The sequence below is a fragment of the Choloepus didactylus genome, chromosome 10 (assembly GCF_015220235.1).
Source record: "Choloepus didactylus isolate mChoDid1 chromosome 10, mChoDid1.pri, whole genome shotgun sequence".
In the NCBI taxonomy this organism is placed as follows: Eukaryota; Metazoa; Chordata; class Mammalia; order Pilosa; family Megalonychidae; genus Choloepus; species Choloepus didactylus.
In genome coordinates, this window is record NC_051316.1 from 85,933,294 (window position 1) to 85,952,432 (window position 19,139).

Sequence of the window (19,139 nt, forward strand, 5' to 3'; positions counted from 1 at the left end):
AAAACGGGAGCCTGCATTCTGAAATGAATGAGTAAGCTGCTGAAAGACCCGCAGCCATGCTGCAGTGTGGGGAAGCCTGGGTTTGGCATTTGGAGACGGACTGGTTCTTTTAAAAAAAAAAAGGGGGGGGGGGAGAAACCCAGGAGCAGCTGCATTTGCGACAGTGAGATGTTATGTTTTTCATAATTTGGCATCTTGCCCATCCCACTCTTTCCATTCCTTCTATTTCAGGAGCACAGAAATAAGATCATGTTATTGATATGATCTTGTTCACTATCCTTTCTCTTTAATCTTGTCTCCCATGCTTAACTCCTGCCTGTCTTCCTCCCCTTTCCCACACACACCTTGTTTTAAAGGTGTGAGATAGGATGTTACTGGAGAGAGAGAAGTTGTTGTTTTTTAAAGGTGAGTAGCTTAAGATCATGGAGGGAAACCTGGGAATCGTTCCTTTCTCACTTGAGCAGTGATGATATCAATAAGAAGATATCTAACTGGGTATTAAAGTGTCTAGATTTCAAGGTTGAGACTATCTTAGAGGAGGAATCTACAGTTCTGGTTGCTGTAAGGTCAAAACAACATAAGGAAAATTCAGTCTTAGCATTTTGGACTTTACAGTTCCACTAGTATAGACTTGCCATCTCCGTGTTCTCCATAACCCTTGAGGTTGGGCTCATACCAGCCAATCATACAGATCATTGTCTCTATGTTCATGATGGCAGCAGGACTTTCTCTCAAGCCCCTTGTGACAAGTGTGGTGTCCAAAACAAGGGAGGGTCATGATATTGCTCTGCCTTGTGCTGGGCAGACCTCTCCTGGCCGTTTATGTTTGGTTCTGAGTACCTCACCTTGAGGGTCAATGATCCCTGAAGTGTATAATCTAAATAAAGAGACAGAATGTTGAGGGGAGTTAACCATAAAAACAGTGGTTGAAGAAACTGAAAAGGAAAAACATGGGGAAGAAAGGTTATCTACAGTAGGAATATTCAAATTTCTGAAAAGCTCTTATAGCAAAGAGGAAATAGACTTGTTTTGTGTGACCCCAAAGGGCAGAATTATGACTATTTAGTAAAAATAGTTAACCATTTTTTGAGGGCCTGTTCTGTTTAGATATTAAACTAGGCAGTCTACAAAAATTATGTATATTGCAAGGCAGATACCATCTCCATTTTACAGGTGATGAAGCTGAGGCTTAGAGAAGTGTCATAACATGCTCAAGGTCACATGGTTGTTAAGTGATGTCACAATTAAAACTGAGGTCTGTCTAATTGCAAAGCCTGATAGCTATTAGGCTGTACTGACTCATGGTGTGTTGAGGTCATAGGGAGATAGACCTCAGGTGAGAGGAGGACAAAGCTGACCATCGCAGCTATCCCAGGTTCCCTGGACATGAGGGCTTTAAGCAGAAAATGAAACATCACTTAATGGGGCTGTTGTGAAGAGAATTCTTACATTGGAAAGAAAAACTTTATAGTAGCTTCCTTATGATTCCCTTTCCATATAATCTTCTGAGCTCCTTTTCCAGGTCCAGGCCAGACTCTTCCTGCCTTTTTATTCTTGGTGATTCTTGTTTGGTTTTGAGAACCCATTTCTGGCCCCATCTTGGGTGAGATTCCATCATTCAGGGATCAGAATACTTGGATAATTCATATCCTTAAACAAAACTGAAGTTTGTGAAGAGGCTATCTTACTACTTCTCTCTTTAATTGTGCTTTTTAGAACTTTGTAGCATAGCAATGATTGTGCAGCATCCTTGATACCATCGTAAGGGCTCCTTGGATTGTCCTGAACCTGAAGATAGCCTGAAGTTCAGTATGCTGCAAGGCCATGGTTACAGACACTGATTTTAGATGCCTAGACAGCTGCTGTTTACTGAAAGTGGCAATGCAGGTCTTAGGGTAGGGCGGGAATTACAACCCCTAGGCTGCCGAACAGAATTTTAACAATTGAAAAGATGATGATGGGGATATGAAGGGATGGGAAGGATCTCATCTTCTAGATATGCTTATTGTCATCTGTTTGTTTAAAATGATGAAAATGACATATTAATGTTGTTTTTACGTATTGGTGTTTAATTTTATAAGGTAATTATGCTGAGTTTTAAATTTCAAAGCAATAGCTATATTTGTAAATTTTTGTTAATCAAGTTTATTAAATTCTCTTTTTTTGTAGTTTTTTCATCTTGATGAAGATTGTGTAACAGAACTTTCTGTACATCACAGAAACAATAGGCAAACAATGGAGGATTTAATTTCATTGGTAAGAAATGCAGCATAAATTCAAGAACACTGTCTTTTGTTTCATTATTCTAAATTTTATCAGTACATTAAAAATAGGATAGCATTTTCAGACCTATGGTTTTATTGCAGGTGTAAATATTATAATTATTTTACATTTAGATATGATTTCCACTTAGCTCTTTTCTGATATCTGCTGGATATCTTCTTGAGAAATGAACACTCTACACTTAAGAATTGATTAAACAGAATTAAAGTGAAAAAAATTAACTAAATAAACTAGTCCACAGAGAATCGACAGAGTTCTAATTTTGATTACTTTAAAGCTCTTTTAACGTGGGACTATGATTCTGCTATAGAAATGAGGTAAACATAAAGTAGGTTTCTTTTTAACCTAAAAGGAATCCTGAAGCATCACATCACCCCGAAGCTGATGAACACATAACCATGAAATCATTATCATGATTTCTGGTGTTGGATTGTTTTAGCTCTTTCAGATGCTTAGTTTTTAGCATGTCGTTTTCTCTAGAGTTAGAGGCATTCACAGCAGTTTCTGAGTGTGATCTAAGATGACTGGTAAGGATCATACCCAGCTTTGTTCCTGGGTCAGTACTATATCTTTCATTGCCTATGATTTGTATTAATTTTTTTCTGTTTTCTGACTTGCAAGATAGAAGCCTTAAGTAAAATTTTTTACTAAACAAAGCTTTGTTTAACCACAATTCTTTTCAGTGAGGAGAAGATAAAAAGTTCTTTTGAATGACATAATGAACAAAAGCTCTGGTTCTGGAATAGATCTAGAAAATGGAAGTATAATTTACTTTTTCATGGATAAAGTCTTTAAGGAATGGCAAGGATTAGGAATTGTTGAAAGATTTGTCAGGTCCTTAGTCTTTTATCAGTGAAATTTTGAAGTTTCCATTTAAACAACATAAAAAATTATATGACTTTTTCTGTGGGATTATTTTAATAAAAGTCTGTATTTCAGATGCATAAAAAAGATACATTAAATTTTTATCATAGAAAATTTCGAACATCCCCAGAAGTAGAAAGAACAGTATAGTGATAACCAATCTCCATGTATTCATTATCCAGCTTCAATTGTTATTAGCATTTTGACAATTTCATGTATACAGCAACACCCACTCCCACCCACCTTTTCCAGCTGAGTATTTCAAAGCATATACCTGACATCATATCATTTTACCTAGGAAAAATTTGGTATGAGATACGCAAGCTTTTAAAATTCGAATATTAAAAGTAACATCCTCAGGGTTTCAAGTATCATTGAAAAAAAAAATTAGTCATAAAATGATATCCTTTATGAAGTCTCTACATACAATTTTCAAACTTAAGAGTGGAATGGAAATATGAATTAGTTGCTTTCTTTACTTCTGATGCTGAAAACAAAATAGGTAATGAAGCATATTAAAACTTTTTCTGATGTTACATCTCTCTAAAGATCTCAGTTATTCTGAAATCCAAGCGTGACCAACATCAAGAATGCAGTGAGGGAAGTAATAGGTTTTCTTCTCTTGTGCTCTCTTCTCTACTTAAACTCCTGTTTATGCTTATATTCCAGTCCCCGGGATGCGTGGAATACAGGCTACTCATTCTAGATCAGACATTCTTAACCTTGGCTGCACTTTGCAATAATCTAGGAACTTTAAAATAATCCTGATGCCTAAGTTTCATCCCAAGATATTATGATTTAATTGGTCTGGAGTGTGGCCTGGGCATCAGAATTTTTAAAAGCTTTCCAAATGATTGCACTGTGCTGCCAGGAGGTGAGAAACACCACTCCAGATTCTTGTTATTCAATGTGTGGTCTAGGATCAGCAGCATCAGCATCAGCTGGAAACTTGTTGGAAATGCAGAATCTTATGCCCCATCTCGGACCTACTGAATCAGAATCTGGATTTTAATATATCCCAAATGATTCATATGGTTACATTAAAACTTGAGAAGCATTGGTCTTGGTCAGTGGTTCTCAACGAGAGGTAATTTTGTCCCCCAGGAGGCATTTGTGGTTGTCACAGCTGAGGGGAGGTGCAACTGGCATCTAGTGGGTGGAGACCAGAGAAGCCAATAAACATCCTACAATGTACAGAACTGCCCCACCCCCCACCCCACGCCTACCCCCACACAACAAAGAATTATCCAGGCCAAAATGCCAATAGTGCTGAGGTTGAGAAACCTGGTCTAAGTAGTTCCAGAGAATTCACATTGATTCTAGGTACTTTCCAATTTGAGATGACCTGGGGTTTGTTATATTTTTCCTGGATTCTTGGGAACTCTGCCCTTATCTTTGGGGCTGGTTAGCCAAGATATAGAGAGACCAGTTTAGTGTGATCCGTGCTGGTATGTGCTGCTGATCTTCATGTTTGTGCCAAAAGAGAAGCAATATTTTCCAAACATTCAACTTATATAGAATTCCCACTTTTAAACTGTATATATGAGCACCCCTAAACTGCTTTTTATAGGCAGAGGTTCAGTTTTTCATATATTTCATATGATTTTGAGTAATCTCATTGTAGCCCTCATGGGATTCCCAATAGTGGTGTTGGAGGCCTATATCCTGCTCATTTACCTGGGCTGCTGATCCTTCTCACAGCTGATCCTTTTCTAGCTGTGAGTGGCTCTGGATTGTTGGAGCAGCCAGGTGTCTGGTAGGGGAACTTCAGTGAGGGTGACATTTGCATATGAAAACCTATTTAGACCAAGCCAGATCGCTTTTTCCCACCTCTGTGTCACAAATCTATGTATTCTGAATGCAGAAGATTAAAGATTGAGGGCCTCAGCATCAAGTCAGGGGAAAGGTGTTGGGCCACTTCTTATTTTCTGTATTCCTCTGTACCAATAGCTACCTCTCCTCAGCCCAGGTACCTAGAGAGAGCTTCTCATCAACTGGATAGTATCAGTCTTTGCTTTTAAATGGACACAGACAGTCATATAGCACCAGACATTTGAGGAAAGTTTCTAACACAAAAGTCAGAGATCAAAACAAATGGAGTGGAATGGGGAGAGGAAGGAAGAAAAGGTGAAGATACTCAGGGGGGGAAAACAAAACAAAACAAAACAATGTGGGGAGTGGAAAAAAATGGCTAAAAATGTTAATATTTTCAGAGATAGAGAAGCTCTTTCATTCTAGAAACTAGAATAAGATGACTTTAATAGGAATATTCTGAGAATTAGCTCTTGAAATTTAAAATATAACCACAGAAATGAAAAGCTCTATAGAAATGTTTGCACATGAAGTCGATGTGAAATCTTTTAAAAGTAGCACCTAAAAAGATGGGAAAATAGAAGAAAAGGGGTAAGAAAATTAGAGGATCAGTTTGGAAGTTGCAACATACAAATAATAGAGAAATTCTATAAAGATAGAACAGAGAAGACAGAAGGAAAGCTTTCTTAAAAAAGAAATATTGTAGAACTGAAGAATATAAGTTTCAGAATGAAGGGACTTACTTAACCAGAGGTTGGCACAATGGATGAAATAGATCCACACCAAGGCCTATTCTGGTGAAATTTCATAAAAGTGGGGATAAAAGAGAAGATCCAAAAAGTTTCCAGAAACTGAAACAAAAGATCTCACACAAAGGTTTGGAAATCAGAAAGGCTTTAGATTTTTCAAGTAGAAGCAAGAAGACCACGGAACAATGTCTTCAAAACTGTGTTAATTATTATCAAACTGGAATTTTGTGCTTAGCCAAAGCAGAATCAAGTATGAGGATAGGACACAACCATTTAACAGATCTTTTGAGTAAGATCTCAAAAGATTTATTTCCCATGTATCCACCTTTAGGAAGTTACTGGAGGATATGATCCACCAAAACAAGGAGTAAACCAAGAAAGAGGAATACTTAGGGTCTAGGAAACTGAGGGTACATTGTAGGATAGATATGAAGGGAATTCCTAGACTGATGGTTGATCAGCAGGCTGGGAAAGAAGCCAGTCCAGAGTGGACTAGGTGGAATGTCCCCAAAAATGTTGGGGGGGGGTGCAAATTAGCTGATGTGTGTGAACATATTGAAAGGAGATGGGATGTGTTGGAGAGTGTGGGAGTGAATTATTAAGAAGTATAATTACCTGTTTTGTTTTGTTTTGTTTTGTTTAATTTCAGGAAAATCTATGTTAGAAAAGAAGGAAATACAAAGGTAGTACCTTATGTGGTTTAGCTGCAGGGCCAATATTCAGCCACTATGGCCATACAGGTTGTTAAAATATTGGATATTTATGTGGTAATTGGTAAAAAGCCACTACCCCAGGTGTCTTCCCTGTTGTCCTTTTACCTTCCTTGGGCCCTCTTGACATGTCCCTTGTCCAGCAGTTAATACTTTGGTAATTTGCATGGCAGGGAGTTTCCTAGGCTCCTCCTCACCTCTTGGCCTCTGTTCTGATTGGTTGGTGTATTAATTAGGGTTCTCTAGGGAAACAGAATCAACAAGAGATATCTGTAAATATAAGATTTTATGAGTGTCTCATGCAACTGTGGGGATGCACGAGTCCAAATTCCATAGGGCAGGCAGCAAACCGGCAACTCCAATGAAGGTGTTCAATGAACTCCTCAGGAAGCACTTTGCTGGCTAGCCGAGGAAGTGAAGGTCCTCTCTCTCTCTTCCTTAAAAGTCTTCAAATAATCGGATTAAATTCAGCTGACTGAATTCTCTCATTGCGGAAGACATGCCCTTCGTTGATGTAATCAGTCACAGGTGCAGTCAACTGACTAATGATTTAATACCCTCTGGTTTATTAATCAACCACAGATGTCTTTGCAGTAACAGGCCAGTGCTTGCTTGACCAGACACCTGGACACCATCACCTGGCCAAGTTGACATGTAAACCTAATCATTCCAGTTAGTGTCAGAGTACCAGCTAAGTATTTTGAATATGCTTAGTTGTGAATAATGTTTATATAGTCATAATAATATAAATACAGACTATTGATTTAATAAACATTTTGATGAAATTATACTAGGATGCAGGGAGAAGATTGTGGGGAAGAGAGGGAGAGTAATAGAGCTGATTTCTTATTTTTCCATATTAGAAAATCTATAGATAATTTTCATGAAACTGAAAAAAATCTAGAGCTATATAAGCAAGTAGTTTAGAAATAGAGAATTAACAGCAGAAAAAAATAGCTAAAAGAGCTTAAAAATGGTTGCTTATGAGAACTGGAAATTGTATATGTGTGTGTATGTGTGTGTGTGAAGTGTGGTGCAGGGGATTGCTATTTTTCATCATATGCTTTGTAAAATTATGAATGTCTAGTACATTGAGAAAAATAAAAATTAATTTTTAAAAAAGCATGATTTTAAAAACTTTAGTCTTCTAAACAGGTTGATTTTCTTTCCCTCCAGTGGCAATATGATCACCTCACAGCTACCTATCTTCTGCTTCTAGCCAAGAAGGCACGGGGAAAACCAGTTCGTTTAAGGCTTCCTTCTTTTTCCTGTAGACATGCCAGCGCATCCCCATTCACAGACTTTAAGGTAAATGTTGAACCTTTGTGTGAACACCTAGTGGTCTTCCCTGTTCGTGAGTGGATATATTTCTGGGAAAATTAGCTTTTCTAGTGTCAAGGAGTCAAAGGCAAGGCATTTTAGGATTTAAAACATTTTTAATGAGGAAAATGGGAAATTCTGAATTGTAAGTTTTAAAATTTGAATGTTAACATGTCATTTTAAGAAGACCATTACACTCCCCCAGCTATTTTTTCCCACAGAAGTACTTCCTGATTGTTGCGGAAAAATTTTAAGCCACAGATAAGCTAAAAGGAAAATAGAATTTACATAGAAACCTACTACCTATAGGTCATATAGTTAATATTTTACTGCATCTTTCCAGTTTCTTTTTAGTGTGCTTATTTATTTAATTTATGTACATGTAAGTGCTTTTAAAGGACATGGTATTATTGTACTATAGATAACAATTTCAAAAATTGTTGGGACTAATACCTGTATGTACAGTATATAAATAGTACTTTATATGATATGAAATATTTTAATTGATCTTTTGATAGTGATTTCTGTTAAGGGTTTAGGTTTTTGTTTTGGGCAGTAGCTATAGCTCATGCAACTTAGATTCCTTGTGTGAGAGTTAGTTATAACCAATTGATTTTTCTCTATTTAGTCTTCATTGTTTAATTTTCCTTCGTCATGGACATTTGGAGTGAAGAAGCTTTCCATATTTGGAAGCATCACATCATTACTAATACTTGAGTTAGTCTCTGATGACTGTTTTGATGCTTTGTATTTCCTTTGACTTAAAAGCAGCCTTCTAAATACTTTGCCAGATGGGTATGGAACTTTGTAATATAATCTTCCCTCAGATTAATTCAGGTTGCAATCTAAACAGTCTTACTTAGGAAACTGTACCTTCATCATATTCAGAGGAGGTGGTTCATCTTTTTTTTGGAATCCGAAACAGCCCAAATGACTCTCTAATTAAGGTGATTTTTTTTTAAGGTCTCAACTGTGTAAAAAAAAAACAACAAAAGTTAGAATGCTACCTCTCTGAAGATCTTTTGTTGAAGCCCACTGTCCCCCTACCCCTCCAAATTCCTTTAATACCTCATTTAGATCTCTTTTTGGCACTTGTCGATCACATGCTGCAGGTATAGTGGGAATTATGTCCCTGCCAGACATAACCAGCTTCCTTTGCTTCTCTCCTTACTCCCTAGGTAGTCTTTTGACCAAATAGAACTAAAGGTGTTAGTGGAAGTGACTATTGTGTAAAGAAATCTCCAAAGTGAGATACTCTTATTCCTGGGAAGGTTTTCTAGTCTGTTCTTAGAGAGTTTTATTGGACTGCTGAATACCCCATGCCCGGGCAGGGTAGCCCATCACCTATTCTGTCCACATCACCAAATCCTTTAAACTCTCAGAATCAAGGAACACTTTTGAAGCCAGGAGGACCAAAAACATATCCTTTGCTTCTAATCAAGGTAATTACCACTTCAGCTAAATGTTTAAATTTACAAGAACCCGGTTAAGAGAAGGAGGCTTCTGAGATGTTTTCCTGAGGCATTGGATTTTCTTATACCTGGATTGGTCTTGATCCCAGTTGCTCTGCTTCTATGAGTCATAAAGTATCCAAGTGGAAAAGACCTAGGAAGATGTTTGTTCTTATCTTCCATCCACTACATGGACGGAGATTTATGTAATAATTAATTATTTGGCTATTATATTATTAAATCAATTTTGTATCAGATAGACATTTTAATGACCAGATATGAAGTAGAAATTAACTTTTGATTTCCGATCTTTATGCAAATCATTGAGACTTGAAGCAAACCACATAGTCTCTTTGTACTATTCTCCCTGTTGATAGAGTTGCCTTTTATCTCTGGATTGTTTTTAAGAAAGTAAGTAATCCTGGACTGGCAATCAATAGAAGGAACTTTCAGTGAAACAATAATTCAGTCTTATTCAAGAATCACAAATGACTTCATCGTCACCAACGTCATTATCATTTTCAGGCCCCATGTTAGGCACTTGTGAAGTAAATCTGAATAACCTATTATGCCTGCTTTCTAGCAGTCCAGTTGAGGCAAAACATACATATGGATAAAACTACAGCATAGTAGATGGTGGGTGCCAGGTGAGTAGCTAGAGGTGTGCTGTAGGGACTTTAAAGGATGGCAGTGATTGCCATGGGTGATCCAAACTTGACCTAGAATTGAGTTTAGAAAAATGGAAAAGAAGGATCCCAGCATTTAGGACAAGAAAACTGGAATTAGCAAAAGCTCTGGGGCCGAAATGTGCTTGATATGCTTAGTCTGTTGATAGTGGCTAGACTTGTTTGGTTAGAATGATGAGTTCAAGTAGGGGAAGAGTGAGAGAGATAGAGTGAGTGAGTGAGCTAGAAGGGTAAATGAGAGCTAGATTATAAAGAACCTTGAAAGGCCATGTCACAGGTTTGGACTTTATGCCATGGGTAATGGGGAACCATTGAAGATTTTTGAGCAAGAGCAAGACATGACTATGATTTTGAAAAGTTCATCTAGTAATATATAGAATTGTCCAATCAGGAATTGTATGAGTGCTGTTACTCTCCATTGCAGTATCCAAGAGAGCCATCATTCCTACAACACTTTACTTAGCCCTCTGAGATTAGATTTAGCTTTAGTATCTTTCTCAACCTAGCACTTCACCCAACCACTTCTAATTGATGGTAATTGGCAAACATGAAAAACTGTCATCCCTGGTTGAGAGGGTGAAAAGATTGGTGGTGACATACCAAAGTGCCTTTTTGTATAGTTCAGGTATGAGAGGATTTGTCTTTGAATGAAGACAGTGGTAGTGGGACTGGGAGGGAGAGGACAGATATAAGAAATTCAAGTAAAATCACCTTGCCAGGTTAACTAGATGTTGAGGAAAAGTGAAGGAGAGAAATAAAAAATTGAATTGCATTCCACAATGTTAGAATTTAGGGTATATGTAGTATACCCTTACTTTATAAAGGAGAAAGAATGAGGGAAAATAAATTACTCTGGTAGTAGTGTTAGCATAGAACCCAAAATCCCTTGCTGCCTAGAGATCTTTCATAAGAGTAATTTATTCCTGGTAGAAATTATTTACCACTTAGTATGTTCTTAGAACCAAGAAACATGAATTTCAAAGTTGTTTCTCATCCACCTTCTCTTTTGTCAGAGCCTTTTATTTATAGACTTGATAAAGAGTTATTTGTCTGGTATTATAATGATTGCTTAATGATAAGCTAAGTAGTATGCCATATAATATAGAAATATTCCAAGAGATATTGTTTGAGAGTCATAAATTCTCCTATCTAATAATGTTAACTAAAATATTTTTACTTTCTCTTTTCCCTACTGGATGGTGAGCTCCTTAAATATACTACCCCTTGTTTGTTTCTGCTTCCAGGGCCTTGCTCTGTTCTTGGAATATTCTATTTTAAAAATTGAATCATAGTGCTGTTATCTCTAAGTTCTGTCTTTTAATTGAACAGTCAAAGAATCGGAGTCTGGAAGATGTAACAGTGAGTGATGAAACTTATGTGGTTGGATTAGCAGACTATGAATGGTGTGAAGATCATTCATCAACAGTTGTGGCTACGCCCCAAACACCACAGGTTAGTTATTTTTATTACTATTTAAAGCAAGATATATAATTTCAATTATAAAAACATCTAGACTCTAACATGAAATCAAGTATATGCTTGCAAATTTAATGAATTCTTAAATCATTGAAAACATCAATGAGAGATTGTTAAAATATGAGTGAAAGGAAAGTCGGTTATTTCCAAGTTCAAGAAAATCAAATTCCATTTTGGAGCACTTCTTCCCACCCTACTCCTTTTTTTTTTTTTTTTTTTTTAATGAGTTATAGTCTATGCAATTAAATTCACCCTTTTTAGTGTACAGTTCTATATGTTTTAGCGAATGCATACAGTCATAAAACCACCACCAAAATCAAGATATAGAACAACTCCATTTCTCCCCCACAGCTCCCAAATTCCCTCATGCTCCTTTGTAGTCAGCCCCTCCTCCATTCCCAACTCTGACATCTACTATTCTCTTTTCCGCTTCTTTGATAATTTTTGTATCCTACTTGGAGTTTGTTGGGTTTCTTGAATCTATGGATTAATGTTTTTCATCAAAGTTGCAAAATTTCCTGCCATTACTTCTTTAAATAGTCTTACTGCTCCTTTTTATTTCTCTTTTCCTTCTGGGACTCCCATTTTGTGTATATTGGTGTATTTGATGATATCTCACAATTTTCTGAGGCTCTTTTTATTTTCCTTCATTCTTTTTTCTTTCTGTTCCTTAGACTGGATAATATCAAATGATCTATTTCCAAGTCTGTCGATTATTTCTTCTGCCTGCTCAAAATGCTGGTGAACACCTTAGTGAATTTTTTGTTTCAGTTATTGTGCTTCTCAATGCCAGACTTTCTGTTTGGTTCTTTTAAGTAATTTCTGTTTCTTTATTGATACTCTCTGTTTGGTGAGACATTATTCTCATACTTTGCTTTAGTTCTGTAGACATGATTTCTTTTTTTTTTTATTCATTTTATTGAGATATATTCACATACCATGCAGTCATGCAAAACAAATCGTACATTCGATTGTTCGCAGTACCATTACATAGTTGTGCATTCATCACCGAAATCAATCCCTGACACCTTCATTACCACACACACAAAAATAACAAGAATAATAATTAAAGTGAAAAAGAGCAATTAAAGTAAAAAAGAAAACTGGGTGCCTTTGTTTGTTTGTTTGTTTCTTCCCCCATTTTTCTACTCATCCATCCATAAACTAGACAGGGGAGTGTGGTCCATATGGCTTTCCCAATCACATTGTCACCCTTCATAAGTTAAATTTTTATACAATCGTCTTCAAAATTCATGGGTTCTGGATTGTAGTTTGATAGTTTCAGGTATCTACTGCCAGCTACCCCAATTCATTAGAACCTAAAAAGGGTTGTCTATATTGTGCGTAAGAGTCCCCACCAAGTGACCTCTTGGCTCCTTTTGGAATCTCTCTGCCACTGAAGCTTATTTCATTTCCATTCACATCCCCCTTTTGGTCAAGAAGATGTTCTCCATTCCACGATGCTGGGTCTACATTCCTCCCTGGGAGTCATATTCCATGTTGCCAGGGAGATTCACTCCCCTGGGTGTCTGATCGATCCCATGTAGAGAGGAGGGCAGTGATTTCACCTGTCAAGTTGGCTTAGCTAGAAAGAGAGGGCCACATCTGAGCAACAAAGAGGCATTCTGGAGGAGGTTCTTAGGCACAATTATAGGGAGGCCTAGTCTCTCCTTTGCAGCAACAGTCTTCCCAAGGGCAAGTCCTGTGGTAGAGGGCTTAACCCAACAAACCACCAGTCCCCTATGTCTGTGAGCAGACATGATTTTTTTTAGTTCTTTGAACATATTTAAAATAACTGATTTAAAGTTTTTGTCTGGCAAGTCCAACATTTGGGCTTCCTCAGGGACAGTTTTTATTTACTGCTTTTTTTTCCTGTGTATGGGCCATACTTTCTTGTTTATTTTTTGCATGTCTATATCTTATAATTTTGTTGTTGTTGTTATTAAAAACTGGACATTTAAATAATACAGTGTGACAGTTCTGGAAACAGATTTGTTTGCTCCTCAAGGGTTTGTTGTTGCTACCGTTTGTTGTTTGTGCTTTTCTGAGAACTTATGCATCTTCCCATTTGTTGATTGGCCAATAATGTTTCCTATTTTATGACATGATATTTTCATACTCTTTGTCTATTTTTTTTGGATTTTTTTTTTTTGTATATCAAAGAAATTCTTAATATAATTTTTTTTTAGGTAGTACAGAGTTCAGTTCCCATATATATCCCTCCCCCAACACACACACTCATCTTAATATAATCTCTATTCTAATCCTTTCTTGGTTGTGTTTTGCAAATATATTATCTGAATTTGGGACTTATCTTTTTACTTTAGTGACACACCTAGAAGTTGTCAGTCTTTTCTTTTTTGGTTTGTAATTATTGTGTCTTTTTAAAGAAATCCTTCCTTTTCCCAGAGTCATAAACCATTTGCATATATTTGCTTCTAAAAGTTTTAAAGCTTTCTTTTCACATTTAAATCTTTAATCTACTGGGAATTAATTCTCCTATATGGTATGAAGTAGGGAACTGTTTTTCCCCTCATATAATCAAATGTAACCAGCACTATTTGTTGAAATGTCTATTCTTTCCCCACAGATCTACAATGTCACCTCTGTCATGTACCAAGTTTTTATACAAGTGTGACTCTGTTCTATATTTTGTTCCATTGGTTTATTTGCATCAACACCACCCATCTTAATTTCTGACACTTTTTATTAATACTGTTTACATCTGACTGGATAATTCCCTTCCATCTTGTTATTCTTTAGGAAGTCTTGGATATTCTTGACCCTTCACATTTCCATATACATTGTAGAATCATTTTCATAAGTTTCACATACACTCAAAAATTGGGAATTACTTTGAATTTAAGGCTTAATTTGGGAAAAATTGAAATTTATACACCACACATCTTCTATCCATAAACAAAGTACATCTCTCTATTTATTAGGTTTTTTTAAGCTAATTGCTTTCAGTAAAATTTTGTAAATTCCTTCAAAAAGGTCTTGCATATCTATTATCAGATTTATTACCAGGTACTTTCATTTTGATTCTATTGAAAAGGGCAGGTTTTTTATTTTTTATTTTATTTTTTTTTAAGCCCCCCCCCCTCCCGCTTTACTGAATATTACACATTCCTCTCCAGTGAATAGGACAAAAAAATAGTTGCTGGGTTCACTTGTGGTCTTTCTGTTTTTAGAAAGGACATGGCCAGATGAGTCCCAGTTCCCCACAGGAGTTGCTGATGCCCGAGTCCTGGCTTGGCCAGACTAAGTCTTCCTGGCATATCCTCCCTGGGGAAGGGCAGGTTTTTTAGAATCACATTTTCTAACTATCTGGTACTGATACATAGATATGAAATTGATTTTAATGTATTGTTATTATATCCAGCAACTTTTCTAAACCCTTTCTTATAATTCTTATAATTTGTGTGTTATTTTTAAGTTTTCTTTGTGGAAATTATTTCATCATGGATAACAATTTTGTTTCCTCCCTTGCAATTTTCACACCTTTACTATCTTTTTCTTATATTATTATACTTACTGATCCTGGCTGTGATAATAACAGGCATTTTTTTGTTCTTCCCAGTTGTAAAAGAATGCTTCTAATATTTTATCATTAAATGTGATGTTCTCTCCTTCTCTCTCACTCTTACCCTTGTTCTTGCTCTGTATTTTTCAGGTTAAGATATTTTCTGGCTGTTCCTGGTTTGCTAAGAGTTGTTTGTTTCTTTTTAAAAACATGAATGGCAGTTGCAAAAAAATCATTAGATAAAATATATCTATTGAGGTGATCATCTGATTTTGCTCCTTCAGCTTATTAATATCCTGTATTTTATTAATAGATTTAATATTAAACCAATCTTGCATTTAGAGAAATTCTATTTGGCCATGATGTATTATTATCTTTTTTTTAATTAAAGAGTTTTTTTTTTTATTAGAGCAGTTGTAGTATTATTTTTTTAAATACTTTGATGGATTTAATTTGCTAATATTTTGTTTACGATTTTTATGTTCTTGAATGAGAGTGGCCTGTAATTTTTCTTTCTTATATTAATCTTGTCTGATTTTGGTATTAAGATTATACTAGTTTTATAAAATGAACTGGAAAGTGTTCTTTCTTTTTTATTGTCTGGAATGGTTTTTTTTTTTTTTAATTAAATTCAGTTTTATTGAAATATATTCACATACCATGCAGTCATCCATGTTGTACAATCCACTGTTCACAGTTCCATCATATAGTTATGCATTCATCACCACAATCTATTTCTGAACATTTTCCTTACATCAGAAAGAATCAGGATAAGAATAAAAAGTAAAAGTAAAAAAGAACACCCAAATCATCCCCCCCATCCCACCCTATTTTTCATTTAGTTTTTGTCCCCATTTTTCTACTCATCCATCCATACACTAGATAAAGGGAGTGTGATCCACAAGGTTTTCACAATCACACTGTCACCCTTGTAATCTGCGTTGTTATACAGTCGTCTATAAGAGTCCAGACTACTGGGTTGGAGTTTGATAGTTTCAGGTATTTACTTCTAGCTATTCCAATACATTAAAACCTAAGAGATGTTATCTATATAGTGCATACGAATGTCCACCAGAGTGACCTCTCGACTCCATTTGAAATCTCTCAGCCACGAAACTTTATTTCATTTCATTTTGCATCCCCCTTTTGGTCAAGAAGATATTCTCAATCCCATGATGCCGGGTCCAGATTCATCCCTGGAAGTTATATCTCCTGCACTGCCAGGGAGATTTACACCCCTGGGAGTCAGGTCCCACGTGCAGGGAGGGCAGTGAGTTCACCTGCCGAGGTGTCTCAGTTAGACAGAGAGAGGGCCACGTCTGAGCAACAAAGAGGTACTCAGGGGGAGACTCTTAGGCACAATTATATGCAAGTTTAGCCTCTCCTTTGCAGTAACAAGCTTCATAAAGGCAAGTCCCATGATAGAGAGCTCAGCACATCAAACCACCAGTCCTAATGTTGAAGTCCAACACCTCTGCACTTTCCCCCAGCTCCTCAGGGGGGCCCTGTAAATATATTCTTATTCTCTGCCCAAATTACTTTGGGATGTGTCACTATTTCACTCTAACCTATGCTAACCTACCATAGCTCATTTCTTATTCAAAGTTCCATGTAATTGTGGTGTTTGAACAAACTGACTGTAGAGTTATACTGTTTAGAAAATGTAGATCCTGCACCAAATAGACATCTCTTCCCTTGGTCTCACATGGAAGTTGAAGTTTTAAAACACTTTCAGTTTCGACCTTTACCCTTTGGCCCCGTTTGCCCTAGTCTTAAGCAGATCTGCTTAATTCATATCACTGATTGAAGTCTGGGCTCTTTTTGGAATGGTTTTTAAGAGCTAGGAATTATGTCTACCTTGAATGTATGATAGAATTTATTTACATAACTAGCTAGGCCTGGAATGTTTTTATGAGAAACTTTTAAATTCCTGTTTCATTGTCTTTTGTGCTTTTAGTATTTTTATTCTTTCCATTTCTTATTATCATTTTGTTGAGTAGTGTTTTTCTAGTGTCCATTTCTTTTAAGTTTGTAAATGTATTGGCAAAAAGTCAATAGGAAGATATTCTGATCTTGTTAATACCTGTAGTATCTAGGTTTGTGTACTTGCAGCCCTTTTAATTTCTGGATCAGCCTTGACAGTTTTGTCAATTTTATTAGTCTTCTCAAAGAACCAGCTTTTGGCCTTGTTGAAGCTATCTAATGTATCTTTGTTTCTATTTTGTTGATTTCTGAGCTTATCAATCATATTAGATTTGTTAGACCAATCATATTAAATTTGATTGTTCAAAAAAATTCAATTGTTGATATTTTCTATATCCATACTAATTTTTGTCTGCTTGATCCGTAAATTACTGAGAAAGAGTAACAGTAATCTGTTAAAAATATTTAGACATGATGGTAGTTCATTATTTTCTCCTTGTGTTTCTATTTTTGTTTTATATATATTTAAAGCTATGTTATTAGTATATTAAGTTCAGAATTATTATTCTGTGAATTGAATCTTCTGCCATTCTATAGTGATCCTCTTTATTACTAATGATGTTTTTCTCTTTGAACTCTTTTTTTTTCCTTGCTATTAGTATAACTATATCAATTTACTTTTGGTTAATATTTGTCTAGCCTATATTTGTTCAAATTTTTATTTTCAAGCTTTTATACCCTTATATTTTAGACAACATTTAGCTAGATTTGGTATGCAAACTGAAAATCTTTGTCTTTTGAATTGAGAGCTAAACTTACATTTATTGCGATTATTGAAGTATTTATCTGATTTCTACCATTTTATTTTGTGTTTCCTATTTGTCCCACCTTTTTTTATATTTTCTCTTATTTCTTGTTTTTTTATGTTAATTTCCCCTGAAACCATTGATTTCTATTTTATTTCTATTCTTTTAATATTTACTCTAAATTTTTAATATACTATTTAATTTTAACAAACATATAGTTCATCTGTATCTTTTCTCTCCTTCTAAACAATATGAAGTCCTTAGAATATTTACTCTCTGATCACCCCCTTCTAGATTACATCCTACTAATGCCCAATATTTTAGCCTTCTCTATTTTTTTGCCTTTTTATTTTGAAATATGTTTTGATTCAAAGGAAGTTGCAAAGGTAGTAAAGAGAGGTCCTATATACCCTCTCCCCAGTTTTCTCCAATGATTACATTTTATGTAACTATAGAACAAGTTTTGTAGCTCTGTAAATTTTTAATCTCAAGACATTTTTGTGATGCAATACTATCGAAATTTATTTAGATAAACTCACTTGTTTTCTTTTCTTTACAGTCCTCCTTAAATCTGAAAACTCCGTCTTAATATTATTTTTCTTTCTGAAGTTCATCCTTTAAAAATTCCTTTAGTGGTAGTCAATTGGTGGTAAACTTTTTTTATTGTCTAAAATTGTGTTTCTTTCACTTTCATTTTTTGGGAGGCAGTTTTCCTGTGTTTAGATTTCTAATTTAACAGTTTTTTTCTGTCAGCATTTTTGAAGATATTATTCAGTTTTCTTCTTGCTTCTGTTGCTGCTAGTGAGAAATCAGTATCATTCTAATTGTTCTTTCTAGATAGTCTGTCTTTTCTCTCTGGCTCCTTTTAGGATCGTCTCTTTGTTTTTGGTGTTCTTCAGTTTTCCTGTCAGGGCCACTGCATTGCACAACTCCAGGAAACACTTACCATCTGTGTGGTGTCTTTGTGAATAGTGTCCTCTAGAGTTGTAGAACTGGTGAGTATAGATGTGGAATTCTTTTTATTTATCCTGCTTAGGATTCATTGTGCTTCCTTTATGTGAGGATTCATATCTTTAATAGATTTTGAAAAATTCTTTGAATAATGGCCACTTTTCTATGCTCTGTTATCTACCTTTGGAATTTAGAATAGACATATGTTAGACCATCTCATTTCATTCTCCATCTTTCTTAACCTCTTTTTCAAATACCCCATATCTTTTTCTCTCAGAGCTGAATTCTGGATAATTTCTTCATATGAATCTTCCCATATTCAAATTTTATTTTCATTTGTACCTAATCTATTTGATGTGTCCATTAAGTTTTTAATTTTATTCATTACATTTGTCATTTCTAGAGGCTTTTATTCTTTTTTTAAATCCATCTGAAAATTTGGGGTAGTCTCAATCTTTTCCCAGGTTTTTCATTTCTTTTATTGTTTTGAACATTAATGTATTTATGTTTGTGTTTGATAACTTTGACATCTGACTTCTTTTAGGTCTGGTTTTATTTTTTCTGTTAACTTTTGCTCTTGGT

The 19,139-nt window shown here is 35.5% G+C and overlaps 1 protein-coding gene across 1 annotated transcript in view; it reads left to right on the top strand.

Moving 5' to 3' along the window:
• MELK (maternal embryonic leucine zipper kinase) overlaps positions 1 to 19,139 on the top strand; it is a 129,414-nt gene that overhangs the window by 98,940 nt on the left and 11,335 nt on the right. Inside the window, exons 11-13 of the mRNA XM_037797573.1 lie at positions 2,170 to 2,256; positions 7,595 to 7,726; positions 11,205 to 11,327. Coding sequence (XP_037653501.1) covers positions 2,170 to 2,256; positions 7,595 to 7,726; positions 11,205 to 11,327 — 342 coding nt within the window. The remainder of the gene's footprint in view (positions 1 to 2,169; positions 2,257 to 7,594; positions 7,727 to 11,204; positions 11,328 to 19,139) is intronic.